General features: G+C 37.5%; 1 protein-coding gene and 2 non-coding genes across 3 annotated transcripts in view; 2 read left to right on the top strand and 1 right to left on the bottom strand.

Moving 5' to 3' along the window:
• The window catches only part of LOC134212730 (facilitated trehalose transporter Tret1-2 homolog), a 35,806-nt gene that overhangs the window by 9,900 nt on the left and 11,326 nt on the right, over window positions 1–14,580 (bottom strand). The window contains exons 2-4 of the mRNA XM_062690828.1: window positions 12,417–12,639; window positions 12,217–12,352; window positions 10,842–11,033 (exon numbers count right to left, since the gene is read on the bottom strand). Coding sequence (XP_062546812.1) covers window positions 10,842–11,033; window positions 12,217–12,352; window positions 12,417–12,620 — 532 coding nt within the window. The 5' untranslated portion in view covers window positions 12,621–12,639. The remainder of the gene's footprint in view (window positions 1–10,841; window positions 11,034–12,216; window positions 12,353–12,416; window positions 12,640–14,580) is intronic.
• On the top strand, window positions 11,350–11,475 carry LOC134218659 (U5 spliceosomal RNA). The gene has a single exon (XR_009981424.1). It is a non-coding gene; the product is annotated as a U5 spliceosomal RNA (small nuclear RNA).
• On the top strand, window positions 11,765–11,837 carry Trnav-aac (transfer RNA valine (anticodon AAC)). The gene has a single exon. It is a non-coding gene; the product is annotated as a tRNA-Val (tRNA).

Raw genomic sequence — 14,580 nt, forward strand, 5'->3', positions numbered from 1 at the left:
TTGGGGAAGGGAGAGGTGGATATAAAGGAAAGGGGTCCCGTTTAAGCTAAATCGTTACAAATCGAGCACTCTATCAAGTTAATCTTATTGCTTGTTTCAAATTATGTGTACAACATGTTTTACTACATTCAAATAATGTATACTATTTTGTTTATTAAATAGTCAATGTAAACTATCTTCTTCTTCTTCTCTTCTCATTGGCATTACATCCCCCACACTGGGACAGAGCCGCCTCGCAGCTTAGTGTTCATTAAGCACTTCCACAGTTATTAACTGCGAGGTTTCTAAGCCAAACTACCATTTTTGCATTCGTATATCATGAGGCTAACACGATGATACTTTTTATGCCCAGGGAAGTCGAAACAATTTCCAATCCGAAAATTGTCTAGACCGGCACCGGGAATCGAATCCAGCCACCCTCAGCATGGTCTTGCTTTGTAGCCGCGTGTCTTACCGCACGGCTAAGGAGGGCCCCCAATGTAAACTATAGTCACGATTATATTCATTATTATATTCAATAGAGATCAACTACCCGAGCAAAGGTTGAGAGCAAAACGATAACTTGTTTTGATGTTGTGAAATCGCCGAATATGATTACTTAATTTGATATCTTTTTGGTCGTTTTAACGGTTAAAATAACAAAACGTATAGCAGAAAAATCTTACTGTGACATCAAATCGAAAACTATTCCTGCTATCGATGAGAGCAAATCGAAAACTAATTTTGATATTGGTTATTTTTCTTCTGGAAAAAGATATCCAATGCAAAGTTATAATCGTTTTTCTGTCAAAATTATTTTTTTTTTCATAAGTCGATATCTCCGGTTATGGCAGACAAAAAAAAATGTTTACCCGATATTTGAAAGAGAAATTTATATCCCTTATTATGTCAAAAAACTGGGGATATGTTATTTTTTTTATCTCAAGTTTTACCAATTTTACTAAAACCATGTTTTTTTTTTTTTTAAATAAATTGATATAACTCGACAACGGAAGAAGATACAGACAATATTCTTATGGCAAAACACGCGTTTTGAAAAGCCCCAAAAGAAAAAGGTTTTTCAGCTAAATGGATTGGAATAAGCTTCGCTACAACTTTGTAAAACATAATATATCAATATTCCGAGAAGTAAAAAAATATTTTCTAATTTTTTTTATATGATGGGCCACCCTATTTTTTGGTTGCACCATAATGATGGCCTTACTATTTCGAACAATTTTGTAGAACTACAGCTTTTTTCTAAAAAAATATAGTTTTGGCGTAGAATGCATCTTTCTGCGTAAATCTGCATCCTGGACCATAGTGCAATGGCATAACTGTTAGCAAGTTTTCAATAGTAAATATTGGATCGCGTAAATTTAAACAACGTATAAAATTACGTAAACCCCAAAATCTGCCTGGATGAACCGCGGAAAACCCTAAATTCGAGTGAAAAAAATCGCATAAATCGAATTAATCGAATAGTCCAAGAAAATTGGAGATTTATCGAGAAATGGCTGAGATATAAACGATCAAAGTCTATCATATTTTCGTGACGTTTTTAGATTTTTTGCAATCGTAAAATGTATCCCAATATAAAAAGACAGACGTAGTTCTACGTCAAAAGTGGCTAAAATTTTCCGGTTTGCGTGTGGGCACATACACTCACATACACACGGACTGTTGTACTAGGTTGTACTTTGTTGTACGAGAAAGGCAAAAAACCTAAAACAGCTTACAGAATCTACTTCAAGGTACATGAACCAACTTTCTCTTCAATATGTTTTGGGTTCCGTTTAGGAAGGTTAGAGAATTGTTTGGTTTATGATAGAATCATTAAATTCTGTAGGAATTCCTTCGGAACAAATCAGATAATCTTGATTCCAGAACAATTTAATGACCATACGTCTATCGAAACTGAATGTTTCACGTATTCTAAGAACAATTCTATTCAGAACTAGCGAAGTTTAGTAGGAACATATATGCATCTTTACAAATACGTCCTTCGACTTCAACAGTAAGGCCGTCATCAGTCCCAACAAACATTGGAAGATGATAAAACCAAAAATGGTTACGAAAAAGTCGCGAAGTTGTAAGATGAACTTTTGGATTTGGCCATTTTTATGGATGCTCAGGATCTCCCGGAGGACCGTTTTGTGGTCATTGTAGGGCACACAAGACTTTCACTGGTGATTGCATACACAATTCGCTTGTATACATTCTTTATTTGGAACTTAACCGAAATTTCCGCGAAACACACTCCATAATTTATTCTGAAAATTTCCTGGAAAATCCGCGAAGAATTATTTGGACATATAAGCGAAATTCTTCGAAATGTCCAAGGGAAATTCTTCGTAAATTTCACGGATTTTTTTTTCAGGAGTTCAAATACAAATTCTTTGGAATTATCGATGGAAAATCTTCGGAATTTCTAAAAAAAAATGGTATTGCTTTGTAATTTTCATGGAAATTTATTTGAAATTTTAACGAGAAATTAACCAAAATCCCAACTGAAAATTCTTCATAATTTCCACCGAAATTTATTCGGAAAATTCTTTGGAATGTCTATAGGAATATTTTTTTAACTTTCTCTTTAATTGCAGTAATTGCCCAGTAATTTTACAGAGCTCAGAGAATTTTACAAATATCGTGAGAAACCATTCTAAAATTAGACGAGAATTATTTCGGAATGTCTATTCTAAATTTTCACGGAAAATTACTCGGAATTTTAATGAGAAAACTTTTGGAATCTATAAAGAAATTCTTGGGATTTCAACGGATGATTGGAGTTTTCAAGAAAAGCATCTAAATTTTCACTGAGAGCTCCTTGAAGTATTATCGGGAAACTTTAAAAGTTATCAGTCGGGAAATTCTACGAAATTACCACGGAAAACTTATTGAAATGTAGACTTGACATTCTGGGAATTTCATCTAGGGGAACGGTTCGGCACTTCATCTCATAGCTCCCATTTCCATCCCATCAAAAACAAAGCAATGAAAAGGTATTTGATTTGTTATTGATTATTGTGATTTTTTTCAGCAGTGAGTACGCATGTTAGCAAAAAAAGCGAAAAGATTGGTGCTGTATTTCTCTGTTTTGCGATGAGATGAATATATGTTCAGTGAGATGGAAAACGTAACAGTTCCACTATATTTTTTTCTAAATTTAGTTTTCTACAAATTTCAACCGGCGTGGAGAATTATAGGTCAGATGCATGACAGATTGTAAGCAGTGGTCCGCCGACGCAAAAATGTCGGTGGCGGTGGCGCACACCTCTAGGAGGAATCGAATCCACCAGAAAATTAATTATTGGTTTTAAGATTTGGTTTCAGGAGCTGTAGACAGAGGATTAAATAAGATTTCGTTTCAAATTGAGTTGTGTTTTGATGGATTTTAATCAGTTTGATTTTGTTATGTTTAAAATTTGAATTTTATTGTAATGTTTGCATTCTGAAATGGATTACATACTTGCATACATGTAGAAGCCAACTAATTCTGCATAGCGAATTGTTTACATAAATCTGCTGTTTCGATCTCACGAAATTCGAATGAGCGTACTACCACTGACGTACTACCCCCACACCGATCTCGGATGTTTGAGGCTCTATAAAATGGTTTTCAGATCAATTTCGACGATGATTTCGTGTGGAACACAAGCATGATAAGCAGCATAGCTTATCATCATCAGCATCAAAAACTATTGATAGACATTTTTTAGGCATTATTTTTGTATTTTTTTTATGTTAGGGGTCGTTTAAAAATGAGGTCTAAGATTTTGGGACAGTACATATACTTGGTATACAAAAAATCGTGACAGAGGGTAGTAGTGGACGTCATATTTGAATCGCTCCTTAGTTTTAAGTTTATCACATGTTGATAGAAGCAGTCTTCACGAAAACATGAACCGCGTTTGAACAAGTGCAGTTTTCCCGTGTGCAAGTTCGCACTCAAACATGCATACTAGATCCAAACCGAGTTCATCATAAACCGAACCAAAATCGCACCCGGTTTGAACACGAGTGTGCGCCCAAGTTCAAACACACGGGTTTGAACATGGAAGTTCAAACTCATCAGTCTACACACAGCATGCTGTTCATCTGTTCATATTGGTCAAGTGGTTTCTTTTCCTGAGTAGCGGTGATGGCCTAATGGTAACTCGTTTGGCGTTCATTCAGAGCACTATGGTTTGAATCCTTGTCTTTGGATTTTTTTAGGCACATGAATGAATGAATAATTTTAGTTTTATAAATGCCACTTTTTAGCCCTTGTCAGGTGGTTTGCGCTTGGTCCGATATCTCAATATCACAACAATATGTTTACTCAACATTTTGCATACAATCTTCAGATATTATTCTGAATGTTCATAACAACTGATAATGCACATAATATCCCGGTAAGACAACCGGCAGCCTCCAATATAATGAATATTTAAAGTGTCCTTGCGTTTATTTTCTAAACGAGGTAAAATACATAAGTCTCTGTTCGTATGTCTAGAATGTAGCCCCTAATTATTTTATATCCGTTTCATATGCAAGCATGCATTTTGTTTTGTTAGATACGATGGGATTTGCATATCGTGAATAAAATATAGATGTTGATTCCAAAAAGTTCTAAGACACACTTTAGTGGGGGAGTTAACCAAAAATTCAAATTGATAGAAATTTATAAAGATAGTAGGGGGTCTGTTCATAATGTATTCTATATTGCTATGTATAAATAATACGCCGATGACATTATGCAATACACAGAAAATTCACAAACGATGGAGCTCCAGGTCAGAAATGAGCCCACAAATCCTTCACATAAAAGTCTTATAAACTACATGGCTCTCATAAAAGATTAAATCTCCAATTATGACAATCTAAAAAATTACTAAACTGGAATTAAAGCCCCGTTGATCATAAGGTTCTTCAAAAAGGTTGAAAACCCTCTCTCCCAGGAATAAAGAAATCTCTATGCAACCCAGAACTTCGCTTCAGATTCTCGGTATATTTATCAAGTACCACCGCAAAGTAAGTAGAATGAATTATCCCCATATAAACGTGCCAGAAAAATCTTATCCCAAAATTTTAGAAATATGAACTAATCAGTTTTTTAGTGGTTGCAGAATCCCGAAATCCTAAGAAGAATTGCTTTCAGAACCTCGAAAATGGAACAAAAAGCTCCGCTCAGAGCAGATTCGAACCTAAGACGTCCTGAATGAAAGGCCTGAATCAAGACCTCCCCTCTATAAACGCTTCGTTATGCAAGTGCGAAAAATCTGCACAACATGTTTCAATTTTTCAATCATACCTTCATTGAAGTTTGGTTAAATTCTCTTATTCGAGATATGAATAACAAGGCTGGGAAACGTGAAGAATCAACAATAGTTTCCCTAGCAACCCGTTCATTTACCCAAGCGTAGCATTCTCGTGTGCAAGCGCACATGTTTGAACCCAAGTTTAAACTCGATGTTTGAACTTTGTACATTGCGCCTGGGTGTATCAGAATTTAGGCTCGTGTTCAGATTGCTATGTGCAAGTTCGAACATAGCAAGCAATGTTTGATTGGGTGCACAAACTTAGGTGAACATCTCACACATGTTGCACCTTGAAGACTGGATAGAAGTATTACTTGATCAAAACTCCTCAGTAACCTTGCGTTCTTACTCGAATATTTCCAATTAACTAGTTGGAATTGAACTTGAAGCCGCAATTGCAAAAAGAAGGGTGCGCTGGAAGCGCAATAGCCTTATATAGAGATATAAATACTAAAATTACGTCAGAACAGGCATACACTATTCCATGTATTAAAATTGTATATGAATTCCAATCAATAACACGCATGTTATTATGTTGTAATGTTTGATACTGCCTCCCTACTATTGAACAAATATTTTCAAAATTCAAGATTTCAATTTCAAATTCAATTTCAAATTCAATTTCAATTCAATAAAAAGGAAGCAGTTGATCCTATTTGCAGGCAGCAGCATGACACTATCAGCCACCAGAACTTCCACAGCTGCTAACCCAACGTTAACAAACGCAGCCTCCAAATCGGCCATAGTTGGGCATTGTGATCAAGTTTTCAATGGAAGCAAAGGAGGATAGAAAATGCAAAACTCTGGACAAACTAAGTTGGCGAGAATGTTCCAGTTCTTTCTCTTAGTGCTTCAGAATACTATGTTCATGAAATTTTACACTGAATACGCACAGGGCATCGTTTGCTGATATTGCCGCAGATATTGTGGAAGTCCCAGGTATCCGGTTCACGTTTTGGTTTGCAACGGTGGCTCTTCTCGACCTTCTACTCCCTGAGCAAATACTACAAATAAGGGCGCCCATGTGAAGTTTTGCTGTACCTGTTATGAATGACTAATACATCCCATTCCCCACACTCCCTGAAGAAAGCTTTCTTGATTCAGAAGAGAATCCTTTTTGTTGTACTAGTATTCGTATATTCGTAACAAAAACAGCACCATTACGGAGCATGAGATATGATCAAATTATTTGTAGTACTACTTGATCAACATAGCTGGGGATGTTAGGGATATACAGGGGATGGACAAAATAATTAGGATAGGCTAATTTTAGGTCAAATTAGATGTGTTGTAACTATCTTAGTTATCATCCGATTTTGACAATTCAGGCATGCCCGAACTAGAAAATTAATGCAGTTTGACGGTATGTCCATGGAACCGACTATGGCCCCCGGATTCCGGAGATATTCCGGGTTTTTCGGAGGTAGGTTCAAAACCGTAAATTTGAGGTGGATATTAGGAGAAGTTGTGGTTAAAAATTGAATAATATTAGTAACCACAAATGAAGTAGGGCTCTTGCTGATTGGAACCATATATTGAGATTTGGAATCGGACCAGAATCGAGTGAGATATGGCCATTTCTTTAAAATCGGTTCCGATCGATACTTATCAAAGGGGTCAGGCCACAACTTCATTTGAATCTCGCTTTTTGATAGATCGTCCACTATGATTTTGTTCTAGAAGGCCTCTAATGTGTCCAGAATGAAAAACCAATTGAATAAACGGATCCTGGAGTCGCTGGGATGTCCCCGGGGAACCTGTGAATGGGGACATTTAAGTTTTAGCACCAAAATCAGTCATTCGACGGCTCGTTTTTCATGGTTTTCGATCAGGAAGCGAAGTATGAATATAAAATGGTCCATTGACGGCTCAGACCGCTTCCAGGATCTACGGATTGGCCCCGGGGAGCCTGTGGAAGGGGACATTTTAGTTTTACCACCAAAACCGGTCGTTCGACGGCTCTTTTTTCATGTTTTCCGATCAGGAAGCGAAGTATGAATATAAAATGGTCCATTGACGGCTCTGACCGATTCCAGGATCTACGGATTGGCCCCGAGGAACCTGTGGAAGGGGACATTTTAGTTTTAGCACCAAAACCAGCCATTCAAAAGCTCTTCATTCATGGTTATCGATCAGGAAGCGAAGTACGAAAATAAAATGGATCATTGGCGGCTCTGACCGCTTCCAGGACCCAAGGATTGCCCCCGGGGAACCTGTGGAAAGGAACATATAAGTTTTAGCACTAAAATCAGTTATTCGACGGCTCTTTTTATAGGTTTTCGATCAGGAAGCAAAGTATAAATATAAAAGGGCCATTGACAGCTTTGACCGCTTCCAGGACCTACTGGTTGCCCCCGAGGAACCTGTGGAAGGGGACATTTTAGTTTTTACACCAAAATCAATCATTCGACAGCTCTTCTTTAATATAAGTATTAATATAAAATTGGCCATTGATGACTCTGACCGCTCTCAGGACCTACAGATTCCCCCCGGAAAACCAGTGGAAAGGAACATTTAAGTTGCAGCACCAAAACCAATATCTCGACGGCTTTTTTCTAGTGATTTTTGATCATAAAGCGAAGTATGAGTATAAATTGGACCATTAATGGATCTAACCGCTTCCAGGACTTACGGATTGCCCTCGGGAACTGTGGAAGGGACATTTTAGTTTTAGCACAAAACCAATCATTGGACGGCTCTTTTTCATGGATTTCAATCAGAATGTGAAGTATGAACAAGAAATGGACCATTGACGGCTCTGACCATTTTCTGGACCTATGGATAGCTCACGGGGATCCTGCCTACTTCATACTTCGCTTCCTGATCCAAAGCCATGAAATCAGAGCCGTTGTATGACTAGTTTTGGTGCTAAAACTAAAATGTCTCCTTCCACAGGTTTCCTGGGCCAATCTGTAGGTCCAGAAAGCGGTCAGAGCCCTCAATAGTCCCTTTTATATTCATTTCTCGATTCCTAATCGAAACCACTAGAAAAGATCCGTCGAATGACTGGTTATGATGCTTAAAATAAAATGTCTCCTTACACAGATTCTCCAGGAACAATCCGTGGATCTTGGAAGCGGTCAGAGCCGTCAATGGACCATTTTATATTCATACTTCGCTTCCTGATCGAAAGTCGAATGACTGGTTTTAGTGCTAAAACTAAAGTGTCCTCATTCACAGAATCCTCAGGGGCAATCAGTAGGTCCTGGAAGCGGTCAGAGCCGTCAATGATAATTTTTAATTCATATTTCGCTTCCTGGTCGAAATCTATGAAAAAAGAGCCTTCGAATGACTGGGTTTGATGCTAAAACTAAAATGTCCCCTTCAACAGGTTCCCCGGGGTCCAATCCGTAGGTCCTGGAAGAGGTCAGAGCCGACAATGGATCATTTTATATTCATACTTCGCTTCCTGATCGAAAACCATGAAAAAAGAGCCGTCGAATGACTGGTTTTGGTGCTAAAAATTAAATGTCTTCTTCCACAGGTTCCTCGGAGGCAACCAGTAGGTCCTGGAAGCAATCAAAGCCGTCAATGGACCATTTTATATTCATATTTCGCTTCCTGATCGAAAACCATGAAAAAAGAGCCGTCGAATGACTGGTTTTGGTGGTAAAACTAAAATGTTCCCTTCCACAGGTTCCCCGGGGCCAATCCGTAGGTCTTGAAAGCGGTCAGGGCCGTCAATGGATTATTTTATATTCATGCTTCGCTTCCTGATCGAAAACCATGAAAAAAGAGCCTTCGAATGACTGGTTTTGGTGGTAAAACTAAAATGTCCCCTTCCACAGGTTCCCCGGGGCCAATCCGTAGATCCTGGAAGCGGTCAGAGCCATCAATGGACCATTTTATATTCATACTTCGCTTCCTGATCGAAAACCATGAAAAAAGAGCCGTCGAATGACTGGTTTTGGTGGTAAAACTAAAATGTCCCCTTCCACAGGTTCCCCGGGGCCAATCCGTAGGTCCTGGAAGCGGTCAGAACCGTAAATTGACCATTTTATATTCATACTTCGCTTCCTGATCGAAAACCATGAAAAAAGAGCTGTCGAATGACTGATTTTGGTGCTAAAACTTAAATGTCCCCATTCACAGGTTCCCCGGGGACATCCCAGCGACTCCAGGATTCGTTTATTCAATTGGTTTTTCATTCTGGACACATTAGAGGCCTTCTAGAATAAAATCATAATGAACAATCTATCAAAAAGCGAGATTCAAATGAAGTTGTGGTCTGACCCCTTTGATAAGTATCGATCGGAACCGATTTTAAAGAAATAGCCATATCTCACTTGATTCTGGTCCGATTCTAAATCTCAATATATGGTTCCAATCAGGAAGAGCCCTACTTCATTTGTGGTTACTAATATTATTCAATTTTCAACTACAACTTCTCATAATATCCACCTCAAATTTACGGTTTTGAACCTACCTCCGAAAAATCCGGAATATCTCCGGAATCCGGTGGCCATAGTCGGTTCCATGGACATACCGTCAAACTGCATTAATTTTCTAGTTCAGACATGCCTGAATTGTCAAAATCGGATGATAACTAAGGTAGTTATAACACATCTAATTTTACCTAAAATTTGCCTATCCTAATTATTTTGTCCATCCCCTGTAGGATTACGCACACACACCCACATCAGAACAGGCATACACTGTTTTTTTGAAATTTTTCATTTACAATTAGAGTAAAATCATAAAATGTTGCATCCAGTATCAATAGGGAGTGAGTGCTAGTAATGGACCCCTTAACGACGGAAACTTACTTCAATCGCTTCGCTAGAGTAAGACTCATGACAAATTGCCATTTTGCAGCACTAGATGACAAGCAACAGGTATCAGCATCGCGTTTCGTGCATAACATATGGTAAAACATTCATTTTTACTACTAAAGTATTTTAAAATTATGTAGTCAGGTTGCCTATTATGGCCACCCCCGGGTCCATAATACGCAACATCGAGTTTGTTTACATACGTATTATGGTCCCCTCATTTGATTTACATGCTCCATTTCCACATGTTCCTGTTGCCTATTATGGACCCCCCTTTCTGTGCTAGTAATGGACCCTTTAGCGCGTTTACATTCATAAATTAGTTGATATAACCAAATTTCAGTCTCCCAGTGCAAAACAATTGTATGGAACTACTACCCTGATAAGTGAAGCAACTTCATCCTATGGAAGTTTGCAGGAAATTGTAGATTCAAGCGTAAACTCTCGGTTTCTGTTCAGGGGGTCCATTATACGCACGAGGTCCATTACTAGCACTCACTCCCTATTTTTCATTGCTTTATCGTACAGACTATTGAAAATCATCACAATAAGGATATTTTGTCTTATTCAAGGGTGGCGCACTTTGACCGCTGTGGTCGTGCTACTCACACTTCCCCTACACTTTTTTTAAACTAATAAAAAATATTTCGAAAGACTGTTGAATGAAATGCATCAATACATTTGCTTCGAAAGAGAATCTTATGCTGGTTTTACGGCCAGTTTCCTCGTTGTAAGTGAGTATAAAATTGAATGTTGAATCTATTATACTTATTTTATTAATTAAACTCACCTATAACAACCCGAGCGATTAAAATTTGCGTATACATCAGCTCGAAGTTAGTGCTGCTGGACACAGCAATTAACGTCCACGAACTGATGGACAGCACATTGATCAGTACCAGAGTCCACTTTCGTCCAATGCGATCCAACAAGTAGCCTGACAGTAGTCCACCGAAGGGGCACGCGATAGAATTTATGGAAGCTGAAAACGGAACGAGAGAAAGTGAAACATCAAAACAAGGCTGTTAGTATGTGAGTTTTGTGCGTGGTTGTGTGACCAACATTGAGGGGAAGTTGCATATCTGTATTGCGGGAAACCGAACAAATGTGTTCCATGATGCAGAAGGGGAAAAACTTGTATAAGTTGGTTAATACAAGTTACAATGCAAGTTGATAGTCGCTATGATAATTCTAATTAGATTTTTATTTGGTCATAGAAATCAAAAACCAAGATTTATGATCATCGCTAGTTGAACGAAACTATATAAAAAGACTTGTATGGAAAATCCAATCTATCGTTACTCTGGTCTCTCTTCAAATGTCGAATAAATCTTTCGCCTTTTACTAAAGATTTCCGTGGAGAGGGACACTCTAATGAGTCTAAAATAAATTTTTGATATGTTCAACCCCGCTAACACGGGGTTGGACCACTAATCTAAGAAATACTATTGTACTAATTAAAGTTGGTTGATGTAATTCAATCAACACCATGCCTTTTATAGGCGAATTTGCTATCAAACGTAAAACAGCGTTTTTTCGGAATGTATACCTCAAGATATGAGATGCAATTTTTAAAATAAATTCAAAACTAAACGAACATCAGACTAATGAGATTATACTTTTGATCAATCAATCCTATAATAAATTTAGATTTTTTTTTGTGTTCAAGTCAATTTCATATGTTCTGATTTAAACACCACACTTCACAGCCGTGTTTCCGTGGTGTAGTGGTTATCACATCCGCCTAACACGCGGAAGGCCCCCGGTTCGATCCCGGGCGGAAACAGATATTTTTTATGCTAATTGTCGCAGCTCAAATTATTATCCGAACTTCTAAGTTTTACTGCAATTGAAATGTGTGAATTATTATAGTTTGCATTTAAAGGTCACAAGGAAAGAGAGCCGGAAAAAAAAGCAACAAGTATTTTTTATCATACTTGGTAAAATGTTGAATAATTTCTAATAGTATATGTAGTAATCACTATTAGTGACTACAGTATGTATGGGGTAACTGAGACTCAGAAAGTTTCCGAAAAGAGTAAACGTAGTGTAAATTACCTATTTTGTTTCCTATTGTTGTAATATCTTTTCACCTCAAAAAATAAGGAGGCAAATTTTATTTGTTCGCTAATGCGGAGCTTCAAAGTTGTTCATTATATACTTACCAAACCATGACGCCTGATTGGCATCTAACCGTAACGGATCACCCTCTCTAGTAAGCGAGTGCAGTGTGATTGCGGAATATCCTAAACCCATGCCTGAGGAGAGCACCGTCAAATTAGCCAAAACACTCATCATAAGCTAAAAATAAACATATAATTGCAATACTTTTCAAACTTCCAATATTTACACTCAAAGGAAGTACCTGCATTCGATTGCTTCTCTTGTTGGCTACCCGAGCCAGTTCAGCAAGCGACCCTCTCAGTCCTAGCGTTTCTGCATCCGTATCCTTCCCATACCCCGCAGTTAAGGTTGGACTGATTAGTTGCAAATTCGTTTTTGGTGTCAGTTGGTGATATGCATCTGCATCGCCGCTGTCCACGTCTCCTTGCCGCTTTTTGTTACTCATTACTAATTATTGAACTTTTCTGTAAGTAATTGCAAAAAATAAGTAGTTTTTTCATTGACAACAGGAAAACAAATTATAATCTAATTGAAAGTGAGGAGACAAATTCTTTGTTTTCTGGAATAATCGAATCGCGTATTAATATGTCTATGTTTTAGTCACAGTCAACAGAAAACAAAATAATAAAATGAACTATTTTGCAAATATTAGTTTAGAGATTCATGCTTCCAATCAGATAGTGATTAAACCGTTCGAGTGGTCGATGTCAGCATGTCTTCAAAGTGGCAACCGATCGCTAAGTTGAAGGTCAGTGGGCAACAAGCTACTTCGACTGGTTCGCAGGGAAATCAAGGGAATTTGCCCAAAATAACTAAAACTAGAAATACTGTGTGAAAATTAGAAATTATCATTGAAAGGAACTAACATGTATAAAAGATAAGAAAATTACCCTCATCTTATCTTTCCAAATGCACAGTAAGAAATAAACCATTTTTTTAAATAAGTAGGTATAGCAAACGAAAAATATTCAGAGAAAAAAATCTTCTCATGTATCAGGATCAGCAAAAAATAATTAAAAAGTTCCGCAATACTTCAATATAAAATGCAACAGTACAAGTGTTTGGTTTTACTCTTCGACTTTTTAAAACAATTTTGGAACTTTCTATGGAAGCATTCCATTTTATAATGGAAAAAGCATTTTGCTCCCCCAGCAGAGTGTTTCTTAATCAAATTATAGGTATTAAAAGATAAGGATTACGTTTAACTGAGTATCAGTTAACAGACAGAATACAAGACTTGAAAGATGATTTGAAATAAGTCTGTATGAGTTGATGATGGATGGGCAGGGCAGAGCTCCGAGTGGGGTCACTACAACAAAAAAGCTAGTTATCACGTGCTTGGATCCATAAACGCGTGTGATTGATTGTTGATAAGAATTTGCTACATTGATAAGGGATGTTGAAATAATAAAAAGCCACTGTCTTGGTCGAATGAAGACTGAAATGCTACAAATCATTTCAATATCAAGAAAATATATTCCCCCGAGCAATGCTGTTACATAAATAAGCATAAGTAATTATTCAAAAAAATCTATTTTAATGAGAAAATTATGTACAGGTTTATAGTGGAATGTCTTCAATTGACATAAGACGCGTTAGCACTATTCCATTCAATTCTACGTTTTGAATGTAACTTTAATGAAACGTAACTAATTCGACGTCAACAGTAAGGCCTTTTCCAGTATCCCGTACTTGGCTCGATTACATATTCCGTGGAAGTAGTGTTAGCATGGCTCTAAATAGACTTCAATATTCGCATCTACATGGCTGTGTCATAAACAAGCGAAGAGACGAGCCAGCCTCTGGATTCAAATAATAAATAAATAAATAAGCGTTTGTTAATTAAACATAATTAATTATTATATATTTGAAACATCGTATGACATATGTTGCTTAAATAATGTTTCGAATCAAATATCCGATAATATTGAATCTCACGGACAACGGAAAATTGTTTCAAATCGCATTGTGGAAACGATACGAGGACCAAGTATATTTAACCTTCCGGGACTCGCTTAGTCCTGAATCACTCATGCAGTGTCACCTCCGTTGTGTACGACAAGCGAGCTTTTTTAGGTAATGTTGTACTTTTTACAACGGCGCGAGTCCTCGAGGGTTAATTCCACCACCAGCTTTCCCCAACTAATAATTAAACCCCCAGCTATCTCCATAGAATAATATCGCGGGTAGACAAAAACAAAACTTACAAGCCCCCTATTTCGGTTGTTGTAGGTCAATGACGGTAATATTATTGTCGCGTCGTCGAGTAGGAACATGATAGTGACATTGGCAATATTTTTTTTCTTTTTTCAGCACATCGCGTGACCGCGAACCAGAATTCTGCGGTTTTCTTTTTCTAATCATCAAGCAGCTGACTCATTATCAATGTAAATTTCGTAATGAAT

This window comes from Armigeres subalbatus, chromosome 2, assembly GCF_024139115.2.
Source record: "Armigeres subalbatus isolate Guangzhou_Male chromosome 2, GZ_Asu_2, whole genome shotgun sequence".
NCBI classification, from domain to species: Eukaryota; Metazoa; Arthropoda; class Insecta; order Diptera; family Culicidae; genus Armigeres; species Armigeres subalbatus.